Raw genomic sequence first — 25,867 nt, 5'->3', positions numbered from 1 at the left:
AATAGAGCGACAATTTTGAAAAAAAATCTATATTTTTTACTTTTTGCTATAATAAATATCCCCAAAAAATATATAAAAAACATTTTTTTTCCTCAGTTTAGGCAGATACCTATTCTTCTACATATTTTTGGTAAAAAAAAAATCGCAATTAGCGATTATTGATTGGTTTGTGCAAAAGTTATAGCGTTTACAAAATAGGGGATAGTTTTATAGTATTTTTATTAATATCTTTTTTTTTTTTATAGTAACGGCGGCGTTCATCGTTTTTTTTTTTTTTTTTTTTGTTTTGTGACTACGACATTATGGCGGGCACATTGGACATTTTTGACGCATTTTTGGGACCATTGTTATTTATACAGCAATCAGTGCTATTTAAATGCACTGATTCCTGTGTAAATGACACTGGCAGTGAAGGAGTTAACCACTAGGGGGCAGTTTAAGGGTTATGTGTGACGTTATGTGTGTTTTTTTTTCATGTAGGGGGGCGTGGCCTGGCATGTGACCTCTCACTGATCGTCTTTCCCTAAAACGGGGAACAGACGATCGGTGACAGCCACAGTAGGAAGCACATGGAGAGGTTTGTTTACGCAAACCTCTCCTCGTTCTTCAGCTCTGTGACCCAATCGCGGGACACCACCGGCGACCGTGTCCGCTGGTCCCGTGACCACGGTCACGGAGCTCAGGACCGGGTCGGGAGCGTGCCACGCCTGGGCACTTACCACGTACAGGTACATGATTGTGCGCAGCCGTGCCATTCTGCCGACGTATATCTGAATGAGGCGGTCCTTAAGCAGTTTAAAAAAAAAAAACCCCCGGGACTTAACATTGAAGTATTTGCATTTATACATGATAGCTGATTTTGCTCTTGTCTCTCTATGCAATTGCTTATGGTGATGTATGCATCACACATGTTATATTAATAAATTTGTATTTCTCGTATATTCACGGACCGACACAGCTCCTCTCTGTAACTAAATGGGTTTGTTAGCCTGCCATTAGGAGAACTAGGCAAAAATTGTAACACAATACACAGACCTTTAGTCCCGCCCCAGGGGGCGGACCATGTGCTAACAACCCTCCCTGCTCCCAGGCAGAACTCAGTTTTATTTTGCCTAGTGAAGGAGAATGACCTAGGAAATCTGCGGGCCCTTTGGTCCATTTTTTTTATGCAGGTTTGATGTTTTTTGCGCAAGATGAAAGATCCTGGGATCAACTGCCGGCTGGGTGACAGGCTGGTTAAGTTATCCTTGTAGTCTCCCCAGTCCGGCCATCGAGCGTGTGCAGGCCGCAGCTAAGGCTCGGCAGGCCACGACATACCTTGGCTCCAGAGGTGGTCGTGAGCTTCAATGCTCCGGGGTATACATATGACTGGGCTACTGATGTCTGGATCACAGTATACCGAGCCAGCAGCTACCCTGTAACTGCGCAGGAGTAGGTCTGTGATGGAATGTCTCCCAGCTCTTCAGGACTGGTAAGTACGGCTCTCCCTGCTTCAGTGGGGTGAGCAGCTGGGCATTCCCTGGGAGGTCGATTCGGGGGCCACCTCACCTCCTTCTCTTCTCTCCCACGTCCCTATCTCCCCTCCTTCCCCCCTTCCGGGGGGGTGACTGCATGTGCTGCAGGCGGTGTGTGTGTGTGGGGTTCGCTGGGGCTTTGTGCGGCTAGCGTTTGTCCTGGTCCCGGTCTGGGGGGTCCCAAAAGGTGTCTTCTAGCTAAAGGCAGGAAGCACTGTTCTGTGATTTTTTTTTTTTTTTTTTTTTTTTTTTTCCTGTCACCGCATGGCGCTGTCAGGTGGCCATTTTGACTGTGGGCAAAGCAGGTTCCCCTTTTCCCCTCACAAGCGGCTTTTTCGTCCGCCCAGTGCTTCGACAAAACGTTCCCAACCCGACAGGACGTCCACGGATGGTCAAAAGCGTCCCCGGAACCTCAAGCCTAACAAGCCTGCGAACAAAAGTGCTACTGCATGAAGGTTTGCCCCCACCCACATATCGGGTGGGGGGTCGCCTTGGGGTGTTTGCAGCCGGTGGACCTCCCGGTCATCCGACCAATGGGTCTGCGACCTGATTTCCACAGAAATTCTCTCTTGGCCGCCAAACAGATTCTTCCCCTCCAGCATACCCGCGTTCCCGGGTTCGTCGGGAGGCCTTGCAAGGGGCAGTAAGGGACTTGCTGACTCGGGGTGATTGTACCAGTTCCGGAATCGGAATGCTTCCAGGGGTTCTACTCAAATCTGTTTTTGGTTCCCAAGAAGGAAGGGGTACGTCCAATTTTGGACTTAAAATCCCTTAATCACTTTGTAAAAGTGCAGAGGTTCAGAATGGAATCAGTTTGCTCAGTAGTCGCTGCACTCCATCAAGGGGACTCCCTGGCGTCTTTGGACATCCAGGATGCATACCTGCACATACCCATATGCCTTCAGCATCAAAAATGTTTGCATTTGGCAGTCGGGGAACCTCGTTACCAGTTCGTGGCTCTTCCCTTTGGCCTGGCATCAGCCCCCCCCGAGTCTTTACCAAAGTACTGGCTCCAGTATTGGCGTTGCTGCGACAACGGGGGATCGCGATCATGGGTTACCTAGACAATCTCCTCCTGAGAGCATCTTTCGCCTCAGAATTAGAGGAGGATGTGGTGATCACCATGCAGACTCTGCGATAATTTGGGTGGCTGTTGAACCTAAAGAAGTCCCTGGGTTTGGACTCCAGGGAAGCGAGAGTCTTTCTCCCCTCAGACAAGTTGCAGACTCTCAGATCTGCCGTCAAACTACTGATGAACCGCAAGTGGTCGTCGCTCCATTTTTGCATGCGAGTGCTGGGGCTCATGGTAGCCTCCTTCGAGGCAGTACCTTATGCCCAGTTCCACACCAGAGACAAAATGGGACAAATCTCCGTTGTCCCTGGATCGACAGGTCCAGATGAGCCAGACAGTCAGGGACTCTCTGATCTGGTGGTTGAGGTCCCCGGTGATTCAGTCCGGAAAATCGTTCCTTCCTCTGAAATGGACGGTGATCACAACAGACGCAAGTCTATCCGGCTGGGGTGGAGTGATGGGGATTCAGTCGGCTCAGGGCCTCTGGTCGATGGAGAAATCCAAGTTGCCGATCAATCTGCTCGAATTGAGTGATCAGGCTGTGCCTCCACATGTAGTCGACGTGTCTTCAAGGGCGTCCGACCAGGATACAGTCAGACAACACCATGGGGGGACAAGAAGCGCCACTGCTGCTTGGGAGGTCGCTCACATACTTCGGTGGGCAGAGCGACACTTTCCGGCCCTGTCATCCATTTACATCCCGGGGGTGGAAAATTGTCAGGCGGACTACCTGAGTCGTCAGATGCTGGACCCAGGGGAATGGGCGTTGCATCCGGAGATATTCCAGCTGCTGTGCCTGAAATGGGGCACGCCAGATGTGGATCTATTGGCCTCCTGTCTCTATCGGAAGGTGCCGAGATTCGTGTCCAGGACGAGGGATCCGTGGGCAGACGTGCTGGTGACTCCATGAGATCAGTACCAACTGATATACGCCTTTCCTCCACTAAAACTGTTGCCACGTCTACTTCGCAGAGTGGAAGCCCGAGGGGTCTAGTAATCCTGGTTGCCCCAGATTGGCCTCAGAGGCCCTGGTACGCAGACCTGGTGCGTCTGGTGGCAGACCCTCCCTTTCGACTGCCACTGCGGGAGGACCTCCTATCTCAAGGTCCAATCTTTCACCCTGCTTTACCATCGCTGGCTTTAACGGCATGGCTATTGAGAGCCAGGTGCTGAGGAACCGGGGTCTGTCGGACTCGGTGATTCCAACTAAGCTGAGGGCGCGGAAATCTTCACTGAAGCTATACCATGGTACCTGAAAGGCCTACATCTCCATGTGTGAGGAGAAAGGGTGGCATTCGCGCTCCTTTTCTATATCGAGGATCCTGCTGTTTCTTCAGAATGGAGGGGACCAGAAATTGGTGTTGAGCACCATTTAAGGGGCAAATTTCAGCCTTGGCTGTCTTTTTTTTCAGCGACCACTGGCGTCTCACTCATTAGTGAGTACCTTTGTTAAGGGGTTACGACATGTAGTTACTCCGGTGCATCCTCAGTTACCCCCATGGGATTTGAACCTGGTATTGTCGGGGCTTCAGAAGCCGCCATTTGAGAATATCAGGGAGATTCCCCTGTTGACCCTTTCACAGAATGTGTATATTTCTAGTGGCCATCACATCAGCCAGGAGGGTTTTCGGAATTGGCAGCCTTGTCCTGCAAGTTGCCTTATCTGGTCATCCACAGGGATAAGGTGGTGTTGCGTCCGCAACCGTCCTTTCTACCCAAGGTGGTTTCGGCTTTTTATATCAATGAGGACATTGTATTACCATCGTTGAGTCCTAAGCCGAAGCACCCCAAGGAGGTGGCCCTTCACGCTCTCGATGTGGTTAGAGCTCTGAAGGTGTACTTGTCTGCCATGGCTCCCTTTCGGAAGTCAGACTCGCTGTTTGTTTCGGTGGCTGGTCCAAAGAAGGGCATGGCCGTCTCGTCGGCCACCATTTCCAAGTGGATCAGACAGGTTGTAGTCCAAGCCTACGCCTTGAAGGGGCAGATGCCCCCCTTTCCAGTCACAGCCCACTCTACAAGAGCAATCGGAACGTCTTGGGCCTTCTGACACCAAGCGTCTGTCGCTCAGGTGTGTAAGGTGGAGACCTGGTCATCTGTCCATACGTTTACCAAGTTCTACAAGGTAGACGTCAGTGCATCGGCTGATGCTTGTTTTGGCCGCAAAGTTTTGCAGGCGGCCGTGTAGTTGCAATTGAGTTTTTCCTAGTTTTTCGATAAAAAACGCAGTACTGTTTTTTGTCAAATGCACTGTTGCATTACTTCCGCAATGTTGCGGTTTTGCAGATCACTCCTGTTGAGGATGCCCGGTTATATGGTGGAGGTTTTCCACACACTGCTGTTTTTTTGTGGGTTTGGTTTCACTAGTTCCCACTTGCCATGGTGGATGAAGTTTTTTATGCTGTTTTTTCCCACCCCTCGTTTGGCACTGCTTGGAGACGTCCCATTTAGTTTCAGAGAGGAGCGGTGTCGGTGAATATAAGAGAAAATAGGATTTTTGTACTCACCGTAAAATCCTTTTCTCTGTAATTCACTGACCAACACAGCACTCACCCCTCCTTTTTTCTACGTTATACTGTTTGTTGACGTACTGAAGCTGCTGGGAACAGTGAGCAGGGTTGATAGCACCCCTGGGGCAGGATTAAAAGTTCTGTGTATTGTGTAACAATTTTGCCTAGTTCTCCTAATAGCAGGCTATACAACCCATTTAGTTACAGAGAGGAGCTGTGTCAGTCGGTGAATTACAGAGAAAAGGATTTTCTGGTGAGTACAAAAATCCTGTTTTCCTGCACCGCAATAGTGTGAACTGGGACTTATTAATTCTATAACGCTGACTGTACACTGATAGTGTGATTTGTATTCAGCTCACAAGAAAAAAACTGACCGATTCTTTTATCAATGCTATACAGCATGGATTGACACATCTCTTACTTCGACCATGGATGAAAAAATCGGCAGCCATTGTATTATGACAGTTGGGTCTGCCGGGTGTCAACATACTCAAACAGCGGCTGCATCTGATTAGATGCAGCTGCTTTTTGGCACCCAGCTCCTTTGATTTTTTTAATCAAGGGGTGTCTGGCAGCTGACAGGGCTGCCCACTGGGCAATTCTCGGCTTTTTCCTTAGCAACCAGCTGAAATTCATATAGTTTATGGACAGCTTTACTTTTACTTTGTTTAGTTTTGCACTTTTCAAGTAAAAACTTGGTCACTTTTAAGATTCTCATTTTGATTCATACATAGTCTAGTAAGGATTAGGGCGCTTTAAGCACCAGATTCATCTTAAATAATATATGCTATTATGCACATGCCTTCCAACACTACACATACCACAGTTAACAAAACATTTTGAGAAAATTCTCTTATGCAGAGCAAAAATGGGCATAGACTGATACTAAACTGAGCTTTACTTGAGTGCTGAACCTCCATACCAGTCTTTCTCAACCTTTTTACCACAACAGAAACCTTAAAATAGTTTTCAAATCTCAAGGAAGCCCTGGTACAATCTGCTCAGTAGGGTTACACAGTAATCGTGGGGTCATCAGTATGGTTTTTTTACATTGAAATCATATCGTCTAAAGCGTCTCCTTTCCAGAGAATACAAGTTCAGTGCTCGTAACCTATCCTCATAACTAAGGTCCTCCAGTCCCTTTTTCTCTTTCGTTCATTGACGGACACAGCATCTTTATCTTGACTTTAGGGTTATATTGCCCCTTTACGAGTGGACTAGGCAGAAAGTGTTAAAAACAGCAACACTTGCACGGTACCGCCTAGGGTGTGGTCTTGCTGCCTATAACCCCTTACCCTTGTACACACGGTCGGAGAATCCGTCGGAATGTGTCCTATCGGACCGTGTCGTCGGATAATCTGACTGTGTGTGGTATGCATCGGACTGATTCCGTCGGAATATCCGTCGGACCCAATTTTCCAACATGTTGGAAATATTTCCTGACCAACTGGGCCGATCGGACATACTCCGATCATGTGTAGAGAATTTTGATCGGACCAAGTGCCATGCATGCTCAGATCAAATTCCTACATCAAAGCTATTGGCTACTAGCCTGAATATAGTGCCATCGTAACAAAATTACGTCATCACGTTCTGAAAGATCGGATTTTTCGCCAACTTTGTCCGACCGTGTGTATGCAACAGTTTCGGACAAGATCCAATGGGCAAAATCCGACGGATTTGGTTGTGGAAATCTCCGACCGTGTGTACAGGGGCTTACACTGCATCCCCTCAGCTCAGTTTTTTTCTGCCTAGTGTAGGAGAAGTACCAGGCTACTGGTGGGACCATTGGTCCTGGGAATTTTTTTTCTTCTGCATTTTTGATTCCTGTGATCTACAATCAACAGCCGGACTGGGTAACAGGCTGGATAATATAGATCCTGGTAGTCTCCACAGCCTGGCCATCGAGTGTGAGCAGGCCCTAGCTATGTGCTGGGTTGGCCACAACATGCCCCGTCTGATCCAGGGGCGGCCGGTGAGCTATATGCTCTGGGGCACACATGACTGGGCTACTGCTGTCTGTGTCACACTGTGCCGTGGCCAGCAGCCACCCCATATTGCTCAGGTGATGGGTCTGTCTGTGGAATGTGTCCGGCAGTCCTTGCAGGAGGAGTAAGTGTGGTTCCACCTGTCTAGGGGGTCTCTCACTCTCCCTTTCTTCTCTCCCTGTCCCTTCCCTCCTCCCCATGCTATGGACCACTGTGTGACTGGGCACATGGGGGTGCGGTGCACATACCTGGCTGGGGGGGCTCTGGGTCCTGACAGGGGGCTGTGTTGGGGGTCCATTTTTCCTCTTCCCTCTTTCTGGACCACAGTGGGGTATTTGTGCTGTGTTTGACATGTGGGGAGGCCATCGCGCGCTCCGTGTGCATTTTCCTGGGGCCGGGGCAATTTTTTTGTAGCCAGAGACAGTTTTTGCCTTTCAGCCATTTTTTTGCTGAGGCGGTCTTTTTCTAGTAGCCTCAGGTAGTTTTGCCTCTAGCGCTGGGTGTTTGTTTCCTCTAGAACAGCGAGCATTTCACACAGACACCTCATGGATGACACGTGAGAGCGGACAGCAGCAGCACAGCGCGGTACCTGGGTCAGGGTGGTGAGTCCTGCGGAGGGCCCCTCAGTCTGTGGCAGCGAGGAGGGTGAACTTTTTGTGTGTCTTGCCTTAGGTCACTAAGTGGTGACAGGCGAGTGTGGGTCAGCATGGCGTCGGAAGCTGGCGCTTCTTCCCCAGACATCCCTGTTATTGCAACTGGTTCCCCTGCAACTGCTGTGCCTATGAATGCTCTGTTGGCGGTCCTGGAGGCCTTTATTGCCAGGGTGGAAGCAGCGTGCGGGCGCAAGGGGGGTAAAAAAAATAGCCCTCCCCCACTGTCTTCTGGGGAAAGCTCTGATTCAGACTCGTATCAGAGGATACGGACCAGGACTGTTTGGATAGTGAGGATGACTCCGTATCCGGATCAGTGCAGGAAAAGGCGCTTGTAGGAACACTTATTACAGTGGTGCAGAATACCCTAAAGACGGAGGATACGGCAGGAGCATCTACAGAGGTGTCTGTCCCTTTCAGGTCCCACAAGCCGGCCCTCACGGCTAAGCTGTTTCCTTACCCAACTTATTTTGATAAGTTAGTTTACCAGGAGTGGGGAAAACCGCAGCGGGCCTTTTCAGTCCCGACACACTTGGCAGTACGTTACCCCTTTGAGGAGAGTTTCCTTAAAAAATGGAAATTGCCTCCGATTGTTGACCCCCGGTATCCAGGTTAAATAAGGTAACCACGATTCCAGTGGAAGGGACTCCTGCTTTCAAGGACCCTGCCAATAGAAGGGCTGAGGCGGTTGAACGGTCCATGTTTACTGTGGTGGGGTCAGCATTGCGGCCAGTGTTAGCCACGGCCCTGTTGTCACAGGCGCTTACTGAATGGGTAAAATTGTTGCACCGTGAGTGGAGAAGCAACAGGCTTCCCCGATCTGCGTGGAGCTGGTGGACCAGTTGGTGCACGCCCTTAAGTATGTATGTACGGCCCTTTGCTCTCTAGAGCCTCTGTATCAGCAGTAGTGCTATATCGCCTGATTTGGCTAAATTTCTTCTAAGAAAGCTGTTAGGAACTTCCCTTGTGATCAGTAAAAACTTCAGGTGTTCTTGAGAAGCAGGAAAATTTATTTCTGATGTGGCCCACAACAGAGAGACACGCTTACAGCACGAAAGCTGAAGAAAAATGTCTCCCAAAAGACTGTGTCCCGCCTTCACATAACCCATAAGAATAACATCTCTATGCTTCTATTGGCTGAGGAAACATAAATTAAGTTGTCATGGTACGAACTAGTACCTTTATTCTTTTAGCTATGTTTTCCTGTACATTCTTAGGCTATCATATTTAGTTAAATCTAATGATTCTACAACTTACTATGGAGTTAATTAAGACAAAACAATACAATGAGTTAATACAATAATGTGCTCAGAAGTAAGTTTTTTAACAAATCAGTCTCAGGATTATTGTTTTTCTAATAGTCACACAATAAACATTTAAAACTTTTCTAACAAAGCACTGACGGACTTGCCCTTCCAGGGACAGAGGCTATTCGGTGCCTCGCTGGATGACATTATTAAGAATATTACTGGGGGTAAGAGTACGTTGCTCCCACAGTCCAGAAAAGGTAAGGAGCCATGCCGTAGGCGATGGCCCTCCTTTTTCCGTTCAGAAGCTGATTTTTTGTCCGCCCGGGTCAGCAGGTAAGTCCAACAAGGTGCCTGCTGAAAGACAAAAGCGTCCCTGGTTTCGCAAGTCAAACAAGCCTGAGAGCAAATCTGTTACCGCATGACGGTTTGCCCCCGCCCGACTCTCGGACAGACAGATTTTTTTCCCTCCAACCTTAGAGACGCCGGAAAGGTTTCAGGGGTTCTGCTCCAATCTGTTTGTAGTCCCATAGAAGGAAGGGGTCCGTCCGGTCCTGGACCTCAAGGCCTTCAACAGCTTTGTGAAGGTACAGGATGGAATCAGTTCGCTCAGTGGTCACTGCACTGAAATCTGGGGATTTTCTGGCATCCCTGGACATCAAGGACGCGTATTTTCATGTCCCCATATGCATCAAGCATCAGAGGTTTCTGCAATTTGCGGTCAGGGATGAGCACTACCAATTTGTAGCTCTCCCTTTTGGCCTGGTGTCGGCACCAGGTGTCTTCACCAAGGTGCTAGCCCCAATTTTGGCTTTGCTAAGGCAGCGAGGGATCGCAATTGTGGGTTACTTGGACAACCTTCTGAGGGCAGCCACTGCCTCAGAATTAAGGGAGGATGTGGCAATCACCATGCAGACTCTTCGGGAGTTTGATTGGGTACTGAACCTACAGAAGTTGGTGTTGGTGCCATCTCAACGGCCTGCTTCTGGACTCCTCAGAGGCGAGAGTCTTTCTCTCTTTGGACAAGCTGCAGACTCTTCAAGCTGCGGTGAAGTTGTTGGTGTCCTGCAGGTGCTCATCACTGTTTTTTTGCATGCGAGTCCTGGGTCTCATGGTAGCCACTTTCGAGGCGGTACTGTATGCTCAATTCCACACTGGGGTCTTGCAAAAGGAGATCCTTTCCAAATGAGACAAATCTCCGTTGTCCCTGGATTGTCAAATACGGATGAGCCAGCTAGTCAGGGATTCCCTGCTCTGATGGCTGAGTACATACAGTCGGCCCAGGGTCGCTGGACCCAGCAAGAATCCCGCCTACTGATCAACCTGCTGGAACTTCGGGCGATCAGGCGGTGCCTCTCCACATGGTCACAGAGGCTGCAGGGGTATCCGGTCAGGATCCAGTCAGACAACGCCACTGCGGGGGTGTATGTCAACCATCAAGGAGGAACAAGGAGCTCAGCTGCAGCACTGGATGTCACTCACATCCTGCAGTGGGCAGAGCGGTGCGTGCTGGCTCTGTCGGCCATGTACATTCCTGGCGTAGAAAACTGGCAAGCGAACTACCCAAGTTGTCAGATGCTGGACCAAGGGGAATGGTCGCTACAACCAGATTTATTTTGGCTCCTTTGCCTAAGGCGGGGCATGCCAGATGTGGATCTCCTGGCTTCTTGACTCAATTGGAAGGTACAGAGGTTTGTGGCTAGTTCAAAGGATCCTTGGGCGAATGCGGCAGAGGCTTTGGTGGCTCCGTGGGGGCATTATCGGCTGATTTATGCTTTCCCCCACTAAAACTTCTACCACGTCTGCTTCGCAGAGTGGAAGCCAAGGGGATTCCGGTAATTCTGATTGCCCCAGATTGGTCTCGGCTGACATAGTACGAATGGTGACGGATGTTCCTTGGCAGCTGCAGATGCAAGAGGACCTTCTGTCGCAAGGTCCAATACTTCCTCCTGCTTTAACGGCATGGCTGTTGAAAGCCAGGTGCTAAGGGACAGAGGTCTGTCGGATTCGGTAATATCCACTATGCTGAGGGCATGGAAGTCATCTTCTCGGAAGATTTATCATTGTACGTGGAAGGCCTACATCTCCATGTGTGAGGAGATGGGGAGCACATACTCGAATTCCAGGATCCTGCTGTTTATGCAGCAAGGAGTGAATCAGAAACTTGCCTTAAGCACCCTCAAGGGGCAGATATCAGCTTTGGCTGTCTTTTTTCAGCGACCCTTGGTGACTTATTCAATGGTGAGTAGATTTGTTCTGGGGGTTCGATATGTGGCCCCTCCGGTACGACCACCACTGCCTCCATTTGATTTGAATCTGGTGCTCTCGGTGCCTCAGAAACCGCCGTTTGAAAACATTAGGGAGCTCCTCTTGACATTCCCTCAGAAAATAGTCTATCTAGTGGCTATTGCTTCTGCCAGGAGGTTTTCTGAGTTGGTGGCTTTGTCTTGCAAGTCTCCCTACTTGATCCTCCACAAGAATAAAGCGGTGCTGCATCCGCAGCCTTTGTTTCTGACAAAGGTTCTTTCGGCCTTTCATCTAAATAAAGCAATTGTGCTTCAGTCCTTATGTCCTCGGCCTTCACACCCCAAAGAGGTGGCTTTGCATTGCTTGGATGGGGGCCGGGCTCTGTGGGGGTATCTGTCTACTACAGCTCCTTTTCGGTGGTTGGGCTCGCTGTTTGTATCGGTGGCTGGTCCGAAGAAGGGACTGGGGGGTCTCATCGGCCACCGTTTCTCAGTGGATCAGACAGATTGTGGTTCAGGTTTATGCCCTAAGGGGACGGGCACCTCCCTTTCCTGTCACGGCACATTCTACCAGGGCAGTTGGTGCCTCTTGGCCTTTCCGACATCAATCGTCCATTTCTCAGGTGTGTAAGGTGGCAACCTAATCGTTCGTTCACACTTTCACAAAATTTTACAAGGTTGATGTGAGCACATCTTTGGATGCTTGCTTCGGCCACAAGGTTTTGCAGGCGGCTGTTTAAGGTTGCAACTCCTTCGTTGAGGAGCTCTGGTTGTTATGGGTGGAGTTATTTTCTTGCTGTTCCCACCCCTTGTATCTTTGACACTGCTTGGGGACATCCCTAAGTTCAAGATGAAGCTGCTGTGTCCATCAATGAATGAAAGAGAAAATAGGATTTTTGTACTCACTGTAAAATCCTTTTCTCTGAAGTTCATTGACGGACACAGCACCCACCCCTCCTATTTGTTTGTACTGCTTTTGAAGAACTGAGCTGCTGGATGCAGTGTGAGGGGTTATAGCCAGTAGGACCGCCTCCTGCACTGTTCCAGCACATCCTTCCTGAGGATTGGTGCCTAGAACTGGACAGCATACTCCATGTGCGGCCGGACCAGAGTCTTTTAGAGTGGGAGAATTATTGTTTTATCTTTTGGAGTTAATTCCCTTTTTAATGCATGCCAATATTCTCTTTTCTCCCCATTTATCACTACCCTCTGAACTTGCCCCTGTAGCCCATTTTCTATCCATGTACTCACCCTATGGTCCATGCCAATAGACCTTACTTTGTACAGTAAATGTTTGTGGAACTGTGTCAGATGCTCTTGCAAAATCCAGATACACCACGTCTACGGGCCTTCCTTTATCTAGATGGCAGCTGACCTCCTCAAAGAAGGTTGATAGATTGGTTTTGGCAGTCTTCATGAATCCATGCTGATTACTTCTAATGATTATCATTACTAAAATCTAGTATATAGTTTATCATCCCCACCAAGAGCTTGCATACAATTGATGTTGGGCTAACTGTTCTGTAATTCCCAGGGCTTTATCTTGGCCCTTTTTTTAAAAAATGGTGCTACATTGGCTTTTCTCCAATCAGCTGGTAACATTCCAGTCAGTAGACTGTAAAAATTAGGAACATTTGGTCTGGCACTTGACTTAGGGTCAGGGCTGGCTCAGCCCCTCCTTCTCTGAGCTGGCCGCTCAGCTGTTGGCTAATTGCCAGCTCTTATCTCTCTCCACAGTTACCAGCTGTTCATGATCCTGCTCGTCTGACCTGCCTACTTAAAGCTATCCAGCTCACTTCATCTCTGTCTTTGCCTTGATCACATCACTAGAAACCATCTCCTGTGTTCATGTTTAACCACTTGAGATCCGTGCTATAGCCGAATGATGGCTACAGCGCGGATCTCCTTTGCCGGAACTACGTCTATTGACGTAGTCCAGTGCACGAGCGGCCTGCACGCCCCCTGAGGGGCGCGCGGCGCGCTCTGTGTTCGGCGAGTCTAGGAGACTCTCCTGATCACCGATCAGAGCAAGGGGTCAATCCCGACCCCTTATCACGTGATCAGCTGTCAGCCAATGACAGCTGATCATGTGATATAACGGAGCCGGTAATCGGCTATTATTCCTCCTCGCGCTGACAGAGCCCACCTGCCCGCTGCCAGTGCCCACCTGCCCCCTCATCACTAAAGATGATTAAAAAATAAGTGCCCCCCGTCAGTGCCACCCAGCAGTGCCCACAGTGCCACCCAGCAGTGCCCATAATCTGCCTCAACAAAGGTGCTGCACCCCAGTGCCACATATCCGTGCCCATCAGTATCATCTACCAGTGCCCAGGAGTGCCGCCCATCAGAGCCACCTATCAGTGCCCATCAGTCCCATCTATCAGTGGTACCTATCAGTGCCACCCATCCGTGCCGCCTTATCTGTGCCCATCGGTGCCGCCTTATCTGTGCCTATTAGTGCCGCCTTAACTATGCCTATCAGTGCCCACCAGTGCAGCCTATCAGTGCCCACCAATGCAGCCTATCAGTGCCCACCAGTGCAGCCTATCAGTGCCGCCTCATCAGCGCACTTCAATGAAGGAGAATAATGACCTGTTTGCAAAATTTTATAACAAACTATTAAACATGATTTTTTATTGCATCTTTTTTTGTTTGTTTAGCAAAAAATAAAACTCCCAGCTGTAATTAAATACCACCAAAAGAAAACTCTATTTGTGGGAAAAAAATGATAAAAATTTCATTTGGGTACAGTGTTGTATGCCCGCGCAATTGTCATTCAAAGTGCATCAGCGCTGAAAGCTGAAAATTGGTCTGGGACTGAGGGGGGTTTAAGTGCCCAGTAAGCAAGTGGTTAAAGACTGGCTTTGCTGACATCCCTTCTGGCTCCTTATCCTGCTTGCTGTTCCTCTACTTGGATCCTTGACTTCTGGCCTGGCTGATTACCTCATCTGGTTACTGAACTCTGGCTTGGCTGACTACCCGATCCAGTTACTGGACTCTGGCTATGCTTTGACTATGCTTACTCTATTTACCTTTTTATTTTTTTATTAATAAACTAGTGTGATTTTACTGTACTTCTGTCTCAGTCTGGTTCATGGTTTCTGACACTGAGTTCCTTAAGAACCCTCAGGTGCAAGTGACTTATTTATGTTAAGTCTATTTCTTATTCTGTCGTCTGTTAGCCATGAGGGAGCTTCCTGTGACATGTCATGAGGACAAACATTGCAGTTTTGTCTACTAAAGCCCCCCTGATTCCCTTGTGAAGACTGAGGAGAATAATACATTCAATACCTTCCTCATCTCTCCATCCTTAGTAACCAGATTCCCTTCATCATTATTTATGGGACCAATATGATCTGACATCCGTCTTACTATTTATGTTCTTAAAGAATTTCTTGGGATTTTTCTTTACTCTCCTCCACTTTGTGCCTTTCGCTTTCTATCTTAGCCACTCTGATTGCACCCTTACATTTCTTGATGTATTCTTTGTACAGTTGGAATGCTGATGATGATTACTCAGCCTTGTCAATGTCAGGGTGTCAACAAGAAAAATGCTTCTTACATTAGTGGTCAGTTAAATAAATGCCCCTTTTCCAATTGTAGTCAGAATGCCCAGCTACAGACTGCTAAAATACCATTGTGTCATTCAGTTGGCTCTGCCAAATGGCATCAGTCCTGAAATTATGCAGGCACCGTCAAATTGTATGTAAAACAGTCATAGCTCAAGGAAACCCTAGCAATCTCTGGGGGGAACCCTAGGTTTCCACTGAACCCCATTTGAGAATGGGTGCTGTAGACTGTGTCTGGGCTCAGTATGGCCTTGTCTATTAGAAGGATATGCAGTAAATACTGTTAAAAAATGTAATTTTTGTGCTGGCAGTAGTGTGGGCACTGCAGAGTGTGGAGTCCCTGGAGAGAAAACTGTAAATTGTGTGCTGAGGAAAAAGTCGAATGCGCGTGGGCTGGAGGTTGGGTGGGAGGAACCCAGTCTGTGTGCGGAGAACTGATTTTCACTGAGGAAAGACCAGTCTGTGTGCTTGGGGAGGGATTTCATTTAGGATAGACCAATCTGCATGCCGGGGGTGCTATCTTGCTGTTAGAGCAGGCTCTTTTTTCCTCTAAATTGAAGATTGAAGACCTCCCCCAATTACATGTGACAAGTAAAAGTTACACATTATATTGTTAAGAGTAAAAGATAGTAATATAGCTCTGTGGAGAGAAAACCTAAACATCCTATTTTCTATTTCTTTAAAGGCTATACAGTCCTCCAAAGTACACTATGAAAACCAGCACTTGTATCCACACATTTATTTGGCTGCTTATCACTGCCGGAACAAGGATGTAAGTGAAGCATTAAAATCCTGGGCTGAGACATCAGCGGTTATTCAAGAGTGAGTGTTTATTTTTACTATTGTGCATAATGTTGTGCAGTATCCCATTGTAACCAAGATGAATCATTTAATTTCTAGTGTTATGCTTTTGTAATCCTTAATACATTTAGGGCGCGTGCACATAGGGTTTAAAAAAAATAGCTGTTTTTACAAGCGTTTAACATTTTGTTATTCTGCCTGTAAACACACCTCTGTGTTAGTCTGTGTCCATGCACACATAATGTAGGTGATTACAGGTTTATTAGATCAGGCTGGTTTACAGGCAAATAAAAAAAATCACCAGTGCATTCAGGAGAGTAGCTTATGGCATTAAAAAGGGTTTTTAAAACATGCCTAAATGCTTGAGCATTCATTTGTTCCAATGGAATCTATTATGGCTCAAACCCTTAACACACTTGATTAAGGCTACACACACCTAAACGTGTGCAAACGTGGCTTTGAGCACGGTTTTTTAACCACTTCACTTCGTTTCTATTATAAAACTTTGCAATTAAGTAATTTTTCTTCATAAATTTAGGCCAACGTTTATACTGTTACATATCTTTGATAAAACAACCCAAATTAGTGTATATTATTTAGTCTGTGTGATAAGTCTACAAGCTATGCTACGTTTTATTGAAAATTGATCAGTCCTGATGTACAGACTACCTGTCTCCTTGCTCGAGGCCCTGAAATGCCAGGACAGTACACATACCCCCCAAATGACCCCTTTTTTTGAAAATAGGCAGTCCAAGCTATTTAGTAAAGGGCATTGTGAGTTTATTGAAGTTGTAATTTTTTCCCTTTTATTTATTTTTTTGGACACAAAATTGTCATATTATTAAGTTATTAAGTTACATTTGTGAGACTTTTACACAGCCAGGCCACATATAGAGGCCCAACATATAAGTAGCACCTTCAGGCGTTCTAGGGACATAAAGTACACATCTCATTTCCTGACTACCTATCTCATTTTTGAAAGCCCTAGAGCACCAGGACAGTGGAATTACCCACAAAACGACCCAATTTTGGAAAGCAAACACCCCAACATATATTCTATGAGGCATAATGAGTCTTTTGAACATGTGGCTAAAAATAAAAATGTATTTTTTGTCACACAAAATTGTCAATTTATTAGATATTTCTAAAACACAAAATGAACATAGGAAGAATTGCACCCCAAAATAAATTTTGCTACTCCTGAGTATGGCAAAACCACATGCGCAAGACTTTTTCACAGCCTTGCCACATAGAGAGGCCCAACTGCCATGGAGCACCATGACTTAGCTCTGGTTCGTGGAGCAAAACCTGTTGGGGGTGTGGCCTGGCAGGAGCCCAGGCTGAGGTTATCTCTTATATACCACATAGGACTCCGTGGATGTACAGCACCAGGGATCTTTCCTCTTATCCATCCATGGCGCACAGTCATGTGTTCTAGGGACATAAATTACACATCTAATTTCCTGACAACCTATGAAATTTTTAAAGACCCTTCATATTTCTAACACATACCATGTACATATCAATTACACCCTCAATATATATTCTGCTGAGCATGGGCTAAACAAAATATTTTCTGTAGTTTTAGTAGTGCAGTGGTCCACAGAGGACAGCACTGATCCAGGCAGCAGACAGGGATGTGGTCAGTGATAGTGAAAGGAATCATTCCAGGCATCAGGCAGGAATACTGTCAATAGTCAGTGCAGCCATCAGGCAGAGATATTGTCAGCACAGCCACAGTATTGGTCCAGGCAACCAGCAGGTAATGGTCCATAAAAAGTCCTGGGCCATTATAGGCTGCAGGCGGAGATATGGTCAGCACAGCCAAAGTATTGGTCCAGGGAGCTTAGAGCTTCGGTCAGTGAACTAAATATGGGGTGATTTTGGATTCCCCTATTTATTATAAATATGTATCAACTTGTCTATTCCTATCGTTAGCTGGTCTATCAAAGCTCTGGTAAAGTTAATGGTGATGGTTCAACAAAAATGCTAACTATAAAATAAACACACAGTTTAAATAAGCAAGTATCTCATTGTTCATTGTCTCATTGTTGTATCTCTTGTTTTTGGACTGCTTTTGGATGCCCCTTTGTACCTGAATACTCATCCTGGGTTACATAATATGAGTTAGTGAGAGGGTTGCACTGTGCTGTCCTTACATCTTTGTTTTGCCATTGTTCAATTTCCTGCAAGCAGCGGCAGCATTAACACTATCTACTGGAATAGTCTTCCTGTGTACTATATTTCATACACAGAAAACATAATTCATGAAAAAAATTCATGGTAGGTAAAAAATATGATGCCTTCAATAAATGTGTAACTATTTCATTTATATATATTTTTACTAATTACTGCTAGAAACTCAAACTGTGAAAACTTTGTTTTCTAGGTATAATTATTGTCGAGAAGATGAAGAAATCTACAAAGATCTTTTTGATATTGCCAATGACTTAATCCCTAATTTATTGAAAGAAGAAGCAGTGTCCAACAATCAGGTAAGTGGCTATTTGTTTACTAAAGCTATGTTTATTAGGAGCATCATGCTTATCCTCTTATGATTTTTCTCTCTAGGCTGGTTCTGCTCTTCAGGATCCATCTTGTTTTGCAAACCTTCTGCGCTTTTATGATGGAATCTGTAAGTGGGAAGAAGACAGCCCAACGCCTGTGCTGCATGTGGGCTGGGCAACTTTCCTTGTGCAGTCACTTGGTAGATTTGATGCACAGGTAAGTAAAAATAAAATGTTGAGAGCACATTTTATGTGGTACCAAATTTTACAATTGATAGGAATCCACGACATTCAGGCTATTGTGACAGCGTTGATCTTAAAAAAAGGCAACAAATGTCAATTCCTAATAAAGGTTATATTTCATATCGGAAATCATACCTTCTAATGTTTAAAAACAAATAGAATATATTTAGGTAATAATTTTAGTAATAGATGCCTGTTCTTCAAAATTCTTGCTTCATTTGAAATGCATAATATTTGGCATTTTACGTGATACCCTTTTTCAGCTTACTTAAAGTAGAACTATAGGCAAAACTTTTTTTGTGGTGCCTCCATGGCAGCATACCGATGACAAGCTCCTCCTTGGCTCTTCCCTCAGGACCAGTGAATATTATAAAAGAATAGGATTAGAGCACCCCTAGCATTCTCTTTTTTTTTTACCTCATGGTCAGTGAATGTTGGTCAAGTGTCCTTACCTCTGCAATCACCAGTTTCCATCTGGGTTCAGCCTCTCCCGGATGCAGTCCCTTGGCTTGGGCTGCTAAATAGCAAGGGAGTCCCTTTTGTGGGTCTTTTGGGACAGGCAGCGGTCTGCTAACCAGGAGCATGGATTCTGCATCTAAGTTTAAGGCTTCAGCACGTGGGGGCAATAGAGGAAGCAGCTATCAACTGGAGGTCACGGTGGCCATCTGAAGAATGGGAAAGGCTGACCAACTTTGCCAGTTCTTCAGGTAATTGGGGGGAGGGGCATTTTATTCCTTTTTTCCCATGCATTTCCCCTAGGAAACTCAGTAGGGCGGCCTGCTGCCACCTGGAGGGTTGCCTCTCTGAGAGCTCCTGGAGTTTTTAAGGGAAACTCTACCAAAAAGGTATGCAGGTCTTCCACATAAAAAAAAAGCGAGAGAGGTTTAATGAGAGTTCTTTGGCTCTCTTCCCTTCGGGGGCCTAATCTTTTCTTTAAACTTTCCTTCTATATTCCTCCTTAGCTGCTTCTTCTACTAGCCTCTCAATATCAGCCATGCGCCATCCAAACAAGACCCTAAGTTCTGGAGAAAAAAAAGTGCACTTATGCTGGTACATTTATGTATCTCAGCCCTGTATGCCAGAAGATGTCCAAGGGGACATCAAGGCAATGTGAGGCCTCAGACAAGGGCAGCCCCAACCTGGATAAGTCATCCAGGTCTAGACACCATGCAAGTGGGGGAAAATCATCCTCAAAGAGAAAAACTATCTATCACATTCCCCACGCTCCAAAGCCGCAAAGTGTTAGGCCTGTGGGCCACCCCTTTGCTGGACAAACTAGTTTGCAGAAGAGAGCTTCAGAGAGTATGCAGTTTACAGAGAGTCGGAAGGTCGGCATGTAACCGACCTATTAAAAAAGGTGGTAAAGGATTCTCTTTCAGAATTAGTGGCCACAATCCCATCACAGCAGATACTGTCACCACCTTAGGAGGAAAATCAAAGTATTTCTCTCTCTGGTCAATTTGTGAGTGAACCATCTCATCCTGAGTCATTTATCTCTACTAGACATGTGGAGGAAAATAATCCATCGGAAGATTCCTCATATGACCCGGAGACCTCAGGATTTAGTTTTTCCCTCATGCAGCCTTCTTTTCAGGCATTGAAGCTGGCCATTGGCTGGGAGGAAGCCGACACAGCATCTAAGAAATCAAAAAGCTATTTCCCCTTTCTGAAAAAGCAGGTCTCCTTTTTTTCATCTGATGGATAAGATCAGAGATGTCATTGAAGAAGAATAGAATAAAACCGAAAAAAGATTCTCGCTTAATCGGTTGACAAAGCTGTATCCTTTAGCGGGATCAGATTTTGATCTATTAAATGGACCTTCAGTGGTGGACGCAGCAGTGGTACATCTGGCAAAAAACATCACGCTACTTATGGATGATTCAGCCTCCTTTAAAGCTCCTTTGGATAGAAGAATAAATCTGCATTTAAAGCAAAAGATGAGGGGGGTGGGAGCCTGGTCCGCAACCAGGTGCCCACCAGAGGGTCTAGAAGGCAAATGGAATATCTCGGTACAGTACACTAAAGGTAAACTAAGGTATGAAGACAATCATATAAAAGGATATACAGGGGGCGTGGCTAACCAGCGGAGCGGATGGACGCTCAGTGAAATCTCCTCACTGCCGCGGGACATCGGGGGTGCTTGCGGAGCCCACAAGCCTCGTTTCTCAGCAGAATTCTCACCCGGAGGTACAGGCACAACCAAGGATGCTACAGAGAAAGTGCAAAGGCGGAGGCAAGCCGGTTAAATTACCGGACTATTTCATACCACAGTGGCGCAGCGCTGGGCAAGATGGCGGCGGCACATGTGGCGGCAGCGAGCGCAACACACGAGACCAGCCAGGCACAGCTGCAGCACAGGCTCCCGATCGGCCACACCACCGCATGGGGAAAAATACCAGCACTCCACCTCCTTCAGAGTCTGCCAGCCCTGCTAAAAGTAAACCCCCGGTTGGATAGTGAGGAGAGGGAAGAAGAGGAGGTAAGCCTGGATTCCTCACTAGAGGACTTTCCTACTACTAATGCTCCAATTATGGATACTACTTTAAAGGACATGTTGGTGTCTCTTAGATCGACACTGCACGCTGATATTCAAGCTTTCACTAGGCATTTTAAATCTGAAATGTCTGCAGTAAACAAGAGAGTGTCCCATGTAGAAACCAAAATGGGAGAATTTGCTGCAACCTTTAATGATCTAGTGGATGCCCATAATGATAGGGAAGATGAAATCTTGCAAATTAAACTCAAGCTGGCAAATTTAGAGGACAGGTCTAGGAAGAATAATGTTAAAATTCGGGAAATACCTGAAACCATTAAACCTCCAGACTTGAAAAATGTTTTGCAGATCTTAACAGCAGTCCTCCCTAATGCACCACTTGAGGATCTTGTGGTGGACCAGATCCATAGGCTCCCTAAGCCTAAACATGTAGCAGCACATCTCCCAGAGATCAATTCATGGCAGCAACCAGACGCAAAGATTCTTTACCTCAGGATCTCCAAGGACTTTCGTTTTTCACAGACTTACCGGTATCTGCCCTTACTATGCAGCAACGCAGGCAATTATCCACTATAACGAAACTTTTAAACAACCACCGCATAACCTACCATTGGATCTACCCAGCAAGGTTGCAGATTATGAGAGAAGATACCACCCATCTGATCTCAACTCTAAAAGAAGGCCTGCGACTCATGCAGGATTGGCAACTTCTTGATCCAGATCACACGGATGATTCAAACCAAGGATGACTGCTCTTACTTTGGTTCATCCGCGTGGAGAATGCGAGCAAGTTATATTTCTAGAGTTCTACTCTATTTGCCCCTGATGTCCCAGGGTACATGAAGCCACTTAAAATTGTTTTGTATTTTTGCAGTTTTCACTTTAAAGCATATTTACCCCCTGTACGAGGAGCGTTTTTTTCTACCGCACAGATTCAGGAGTGAATCGCCTACACATAATGTTTTATCATTGTCGACAACTTTTGTTTTGTTGTCAATTCTTTTATTTTTCTGTTATCTGTTCCCTTCTCTCCATACGGCCTTGCACCAACCACTCATTGTCATTCCAGAAGGTTCATTGGGTGTGCAACCTAACAGTGAGCATAGCACAGTTGTCTATCTGAAGCTATCCAAAACCAGAAATTTCTACTAGGCACTACCTTCTCTTTGAGCACAGGTACCCTATGTATTCCAGCGAGTTCATTACGTTTAAGAGTACTCTACTTTATCTTCAACAAAAATGCCGTTCCGAATTTCATCGCTTAATGTCAAGGGCCTTAATAGTCCCTTCAAAAGGCAACTGGCCTGGAAAGAAGCTAAGAACCTCTGAAGTGATGTAATCTGTTTTCCAAGAAACACATTTTGTTTCTCATAAACGACCTAAATTTCAAAATCACTATTTTCCATATGTATATATGGCTAATTTTTCTTCAAAGAAAAGAGGTGTGGCTATTGCAATTAAGAACACCGTGCATATAGAAGCACTCCTAGATGACCTTGGCCGTTACATTATTTTAGTATGTGAAATCAACAGTGTTAAATATACTCTGATTAATGTATATGTGCTGATTACCAAACAATTATCCTTTTTGAATAAGGTTTGGAAAAAAGTCTCTAAAGTCAAACAAGTCCAATCAGGTTAAACATCAACGCAGAAGGGTGACTTTGGGAAGCTTAATTTCCCCGTCGGGCTTGTTTGATGTGTGGAGGTGCCAACACGCATCCGAAAAATTTTACTTTCTATTCCAGTGTGCACCATAGTTACTCCCGCATAGATATGTTTTTAATTGATAAGTTTACTTTGCAGCAGATCACCAAATCAGAGGTACACTGTATTACGTGGTCGGACCACGCCCCAATCTCCATTGATGTGGGAGCTCGCCGCTTGGAGACGGGAGCTAATAGATGGAGAAATTATATTTACACATTATCCCAACCTTGTAACAAATGATTGATTAAAGAGGCTCTCACAGAATTCTTTGCTCTCAATTCTCCTTAAGTGAGCGACCCCTTCACATTGTGGAACTCCCACAAAGCTTTTATTAAGGGGCTACTCATTCAGATGAGCAGCAAACTTAAAAAACAGACATCAGAGAGGTTAAATGGGATATTGGGTAGAATACAACCGTTAGAGACGGACAATAAACGCCACTCCACTCAATCTACCAGAGAGTTATACGTAGCTAGGCAAGAGTTGCGGAACTCTGTTAATAACACAGCATGACAATCATTACAGATCTACGAAAGCCCAATCCTATCGGTATGGTAATAGAGCAAGTAAACTTCTAGCCACCCAGGTAAAAGATAGAATCCTTAAACAAAAACTGCCCTACCTTATAGACCCTAAAACGAATAAGAAATGTTTTAACCCAAAAGAAATTGCAGACTCATTTAGTGAGTACTATGGAGCACTATATAACTTACAGAAAGATGAGAACACGTGCCAACCCAATGACTCAATAATAGCAGATTTTTTAGATTCAGTGACCTTAAGCAGCTAAACCTACCCTTTACGCTGAAGGAAATTGAACAAACCATTGCGCGCCTCCCACGTAACAAAGCCCCAGGCCCCGATGGGTACTCCTCTGAATATTACCAATTATTTAGTCACATTTTGACCCCGCACTTATCCCAAGTCTTTGAAGCTGCCACCTCTGCAGTGAAATTCCCTCCGGAAATGCTCACAGCAACAATTGTTACTCTTCCTAAGCCAGGCAAAGAACCTAATATGCCACAGAATTTTAGGCCGATTTCCCTCCTAAATGTACACGTGAAGCTACACGCCAAACTGATTGCCAATAGATTGACATCTCTACTGCCTAAATTGATAAATTAAGGTGGGATTTGTGTCGGGTCGACAGACCACAGACGCCACTAGGAGAATGGTGAACCTTATGCACCTGGCTCATATCATTGGATGCAGAGAAGGCTTTTGATAGGGTACATTGGGGTTACCTGCATGGGGTGCTGACTAAATTTGGTTTAAAGGGCCCGATGCGGAACGCCATACTAGCTCTCTATTCATCTCCTTCAGCACACGTTTACACTGAAGGCCTCTTTTCGAAGCCATTTGACATCACGAATGGAACTAGGCAGGGGTGCCCTCTATCCCCTATCATATTTGCACTCCTTATGGAGCCACTAACGGAAAAAATAAGAGAGGATCCAAACATAGAGGGAATACATACGGAGGGACAATTCAAAATTTAGTTATTTGCAGACAATGTCATTCTGTCATTATCCAACCCGACGGTTTCTCTACCAGCTGCACACGCTCTACTACACCATTTTAGCAAAATATCCTATTATAAGATTAATGCATCTAAATCGCACATTTTAGGAATGCATGTAGATAAACCAACAGAATCGAATCTCGCAAGGAGTTTCACATATCCTTGGATAAAAAATTATGTAACGTATCTGGGCATAAATTTAACTTTCCCCATTACAAACTTGTTTCAGAATAATTATATCCCGTTAATACATAGTTTCCAACAAGACATAAATAAGCTCCAAAAATGTTACCTTGGTTAGGCCTAATAGCAGCATACAATATGTTCGTACTCCCCAAACTCATTTACTACTTTAGGGCACTGCCCATTCCGGTCCCGCGTTCTTTCCTATCCACCTTACAGAAACAATTACAAAACTTTGTATGGGCAGGCAGGAGATCAAGATGCTCCCCTATTATGCAACATAGACATAAAGCAACGGGTGGGATGGGATTGCCAGTGTTGAAAGACTACTACACTGGTGCTGTTCTGGACCAGTTATGGAATTGGTTTGTTTGTTCTACAACTAAACCTTGGTTCCGGCTAGAATTGGCTGAGCTTCAGCATTCTCCTCCTATGGCGTTCTTAATAGCAGCATGTATCGATAAACGCAGTGCAATCCCAGACCACCCCACTATAAAGGCCACAGCCCAGGCTTGGAAAGAACTCGTACTCAAGGGGAATGAATTTTACCCAACTAAAGACATTCCAATACCCATAGAATCCACCAAGTGGACAATATCCAACATAAGACTAAATCAGTGGGTACAACATAATGTGACGACTTGGGCAGATATAGTCCAGGAGGATAAGATGCTTCCCTTTGAAACATTACAAAAGAAATTCCTGCACCCTGGCTCAGAGTTTTTGACGAACACACAGCTAGCCTCCTATTACCAAACCATTAAATCCCCCTATGTATCAGTTCTAGAAAAAGTTTGGATGTACACTCAATCCAGTCTTGCCAAGCAAAGGGGCATTTCTTTCATATATAATTCACTGAATTCAAAGGATGCCTTTGTCACGCCTAAACAATTTATAAATTGGGAAAAGGAAGTAGGTAAAGAATTTACAGATTTTCAATGGAAATCAGCAATTAAACATATTTGCATGTACTCCAGATGCTCGAATTATGAGGAATTAATGCTAAAGATCTTGCTGCGATGGTATTTCACCCCATATATAACATCCAAATTTTCTAAGGAAACCTCCAACTTATGTTGGAGAGGTTGTGGAATGGTAGGGACACTAGCGCATATGTTGTGATCATGTCCAGGCTTACAACCCTTTTGGGCAGAGGTTTTCCAACTAATATCCAAGGTAATGGGTAATCTAGTACATCCTAAAATAGAACTAGCCATCCTGAGCATTAATCTAAATGAGATGCACATAAAATTTAGACCAGTAATTATGCAAATTCTCTTGGCAGCAAGATCTATAGTAATGAGCCACTGGAAATCTCAAGACATCCCACTAATTAGGGATATAGTACTTAGAATGAACTCAATATTGGAATATGAATGGATATTAGCATATAAGGAGGGCAACTTAGTGCAATATGAAAGGAACTGGTCACCATGGAAACAATTCATAGGCTAGTATAGAGAACTCAAGGTTTTTCTTTTTTTATTTTATTTTTATTTTTATTTTCTCTTTGAATTTGATTCTTTTTGACTTTTTCTTTTAATATACAATGCACCTTTTTTAACTAACGGTAGAAGAATGTCCAAGTGATTAACATACCTACTAGGGTTCTTG

The 25,867-nt window shown here is 45.5% G+C and overlaps 1 protein-coding gene across 2 annotated transcripts in view; it reads left to right on the top strand.

The window, feature by feature from the left end:
* Window positions 1–25,867, top strand: part of MEN1 (menin 1) — a 400,397-nt gene that overhangs the window by 360,787 nt on the left and 13,743 nt on the right. For both annotated transcript variants that reach the window (XM_077457794.1, XM_077457784.1), the window contains 3 exons: window positions 15,479–15,615; window positions 17,984–18,089; window positions 18,166–18,318. In XM_077457794.1, the coding sequence (XP_077313920.1) occupies window positions 15,479–15,615; window positions 17,984–18,089; window positions 18,166–18,318 (396 nt within the window). The remainder of the gene's footprint in view (window positions 1–15,478; window positions 15,616–17,983; window positions 18,090–18,165; window positions 18,319–25,867) is intronic.

This window comes from Lithobates pipiens, unplaced genomic scaffold, assembly GCF_037356315.1.
Source record: "Lithobates pipiens isolate NorthernLeopardFrog02 unplaced genomic scaffold, aLitPip1_a1.2 Scaffold_10, whole genome shotgun sequence".
NCBI lineage: Eukaryota > Metazoa > Chordata > Amphibia > Anura > Ranidae > Lithobates > Lithobates pipiens.
This window is presented reverse-complemented; position numbering and strand designations above follow the sequence as displayed.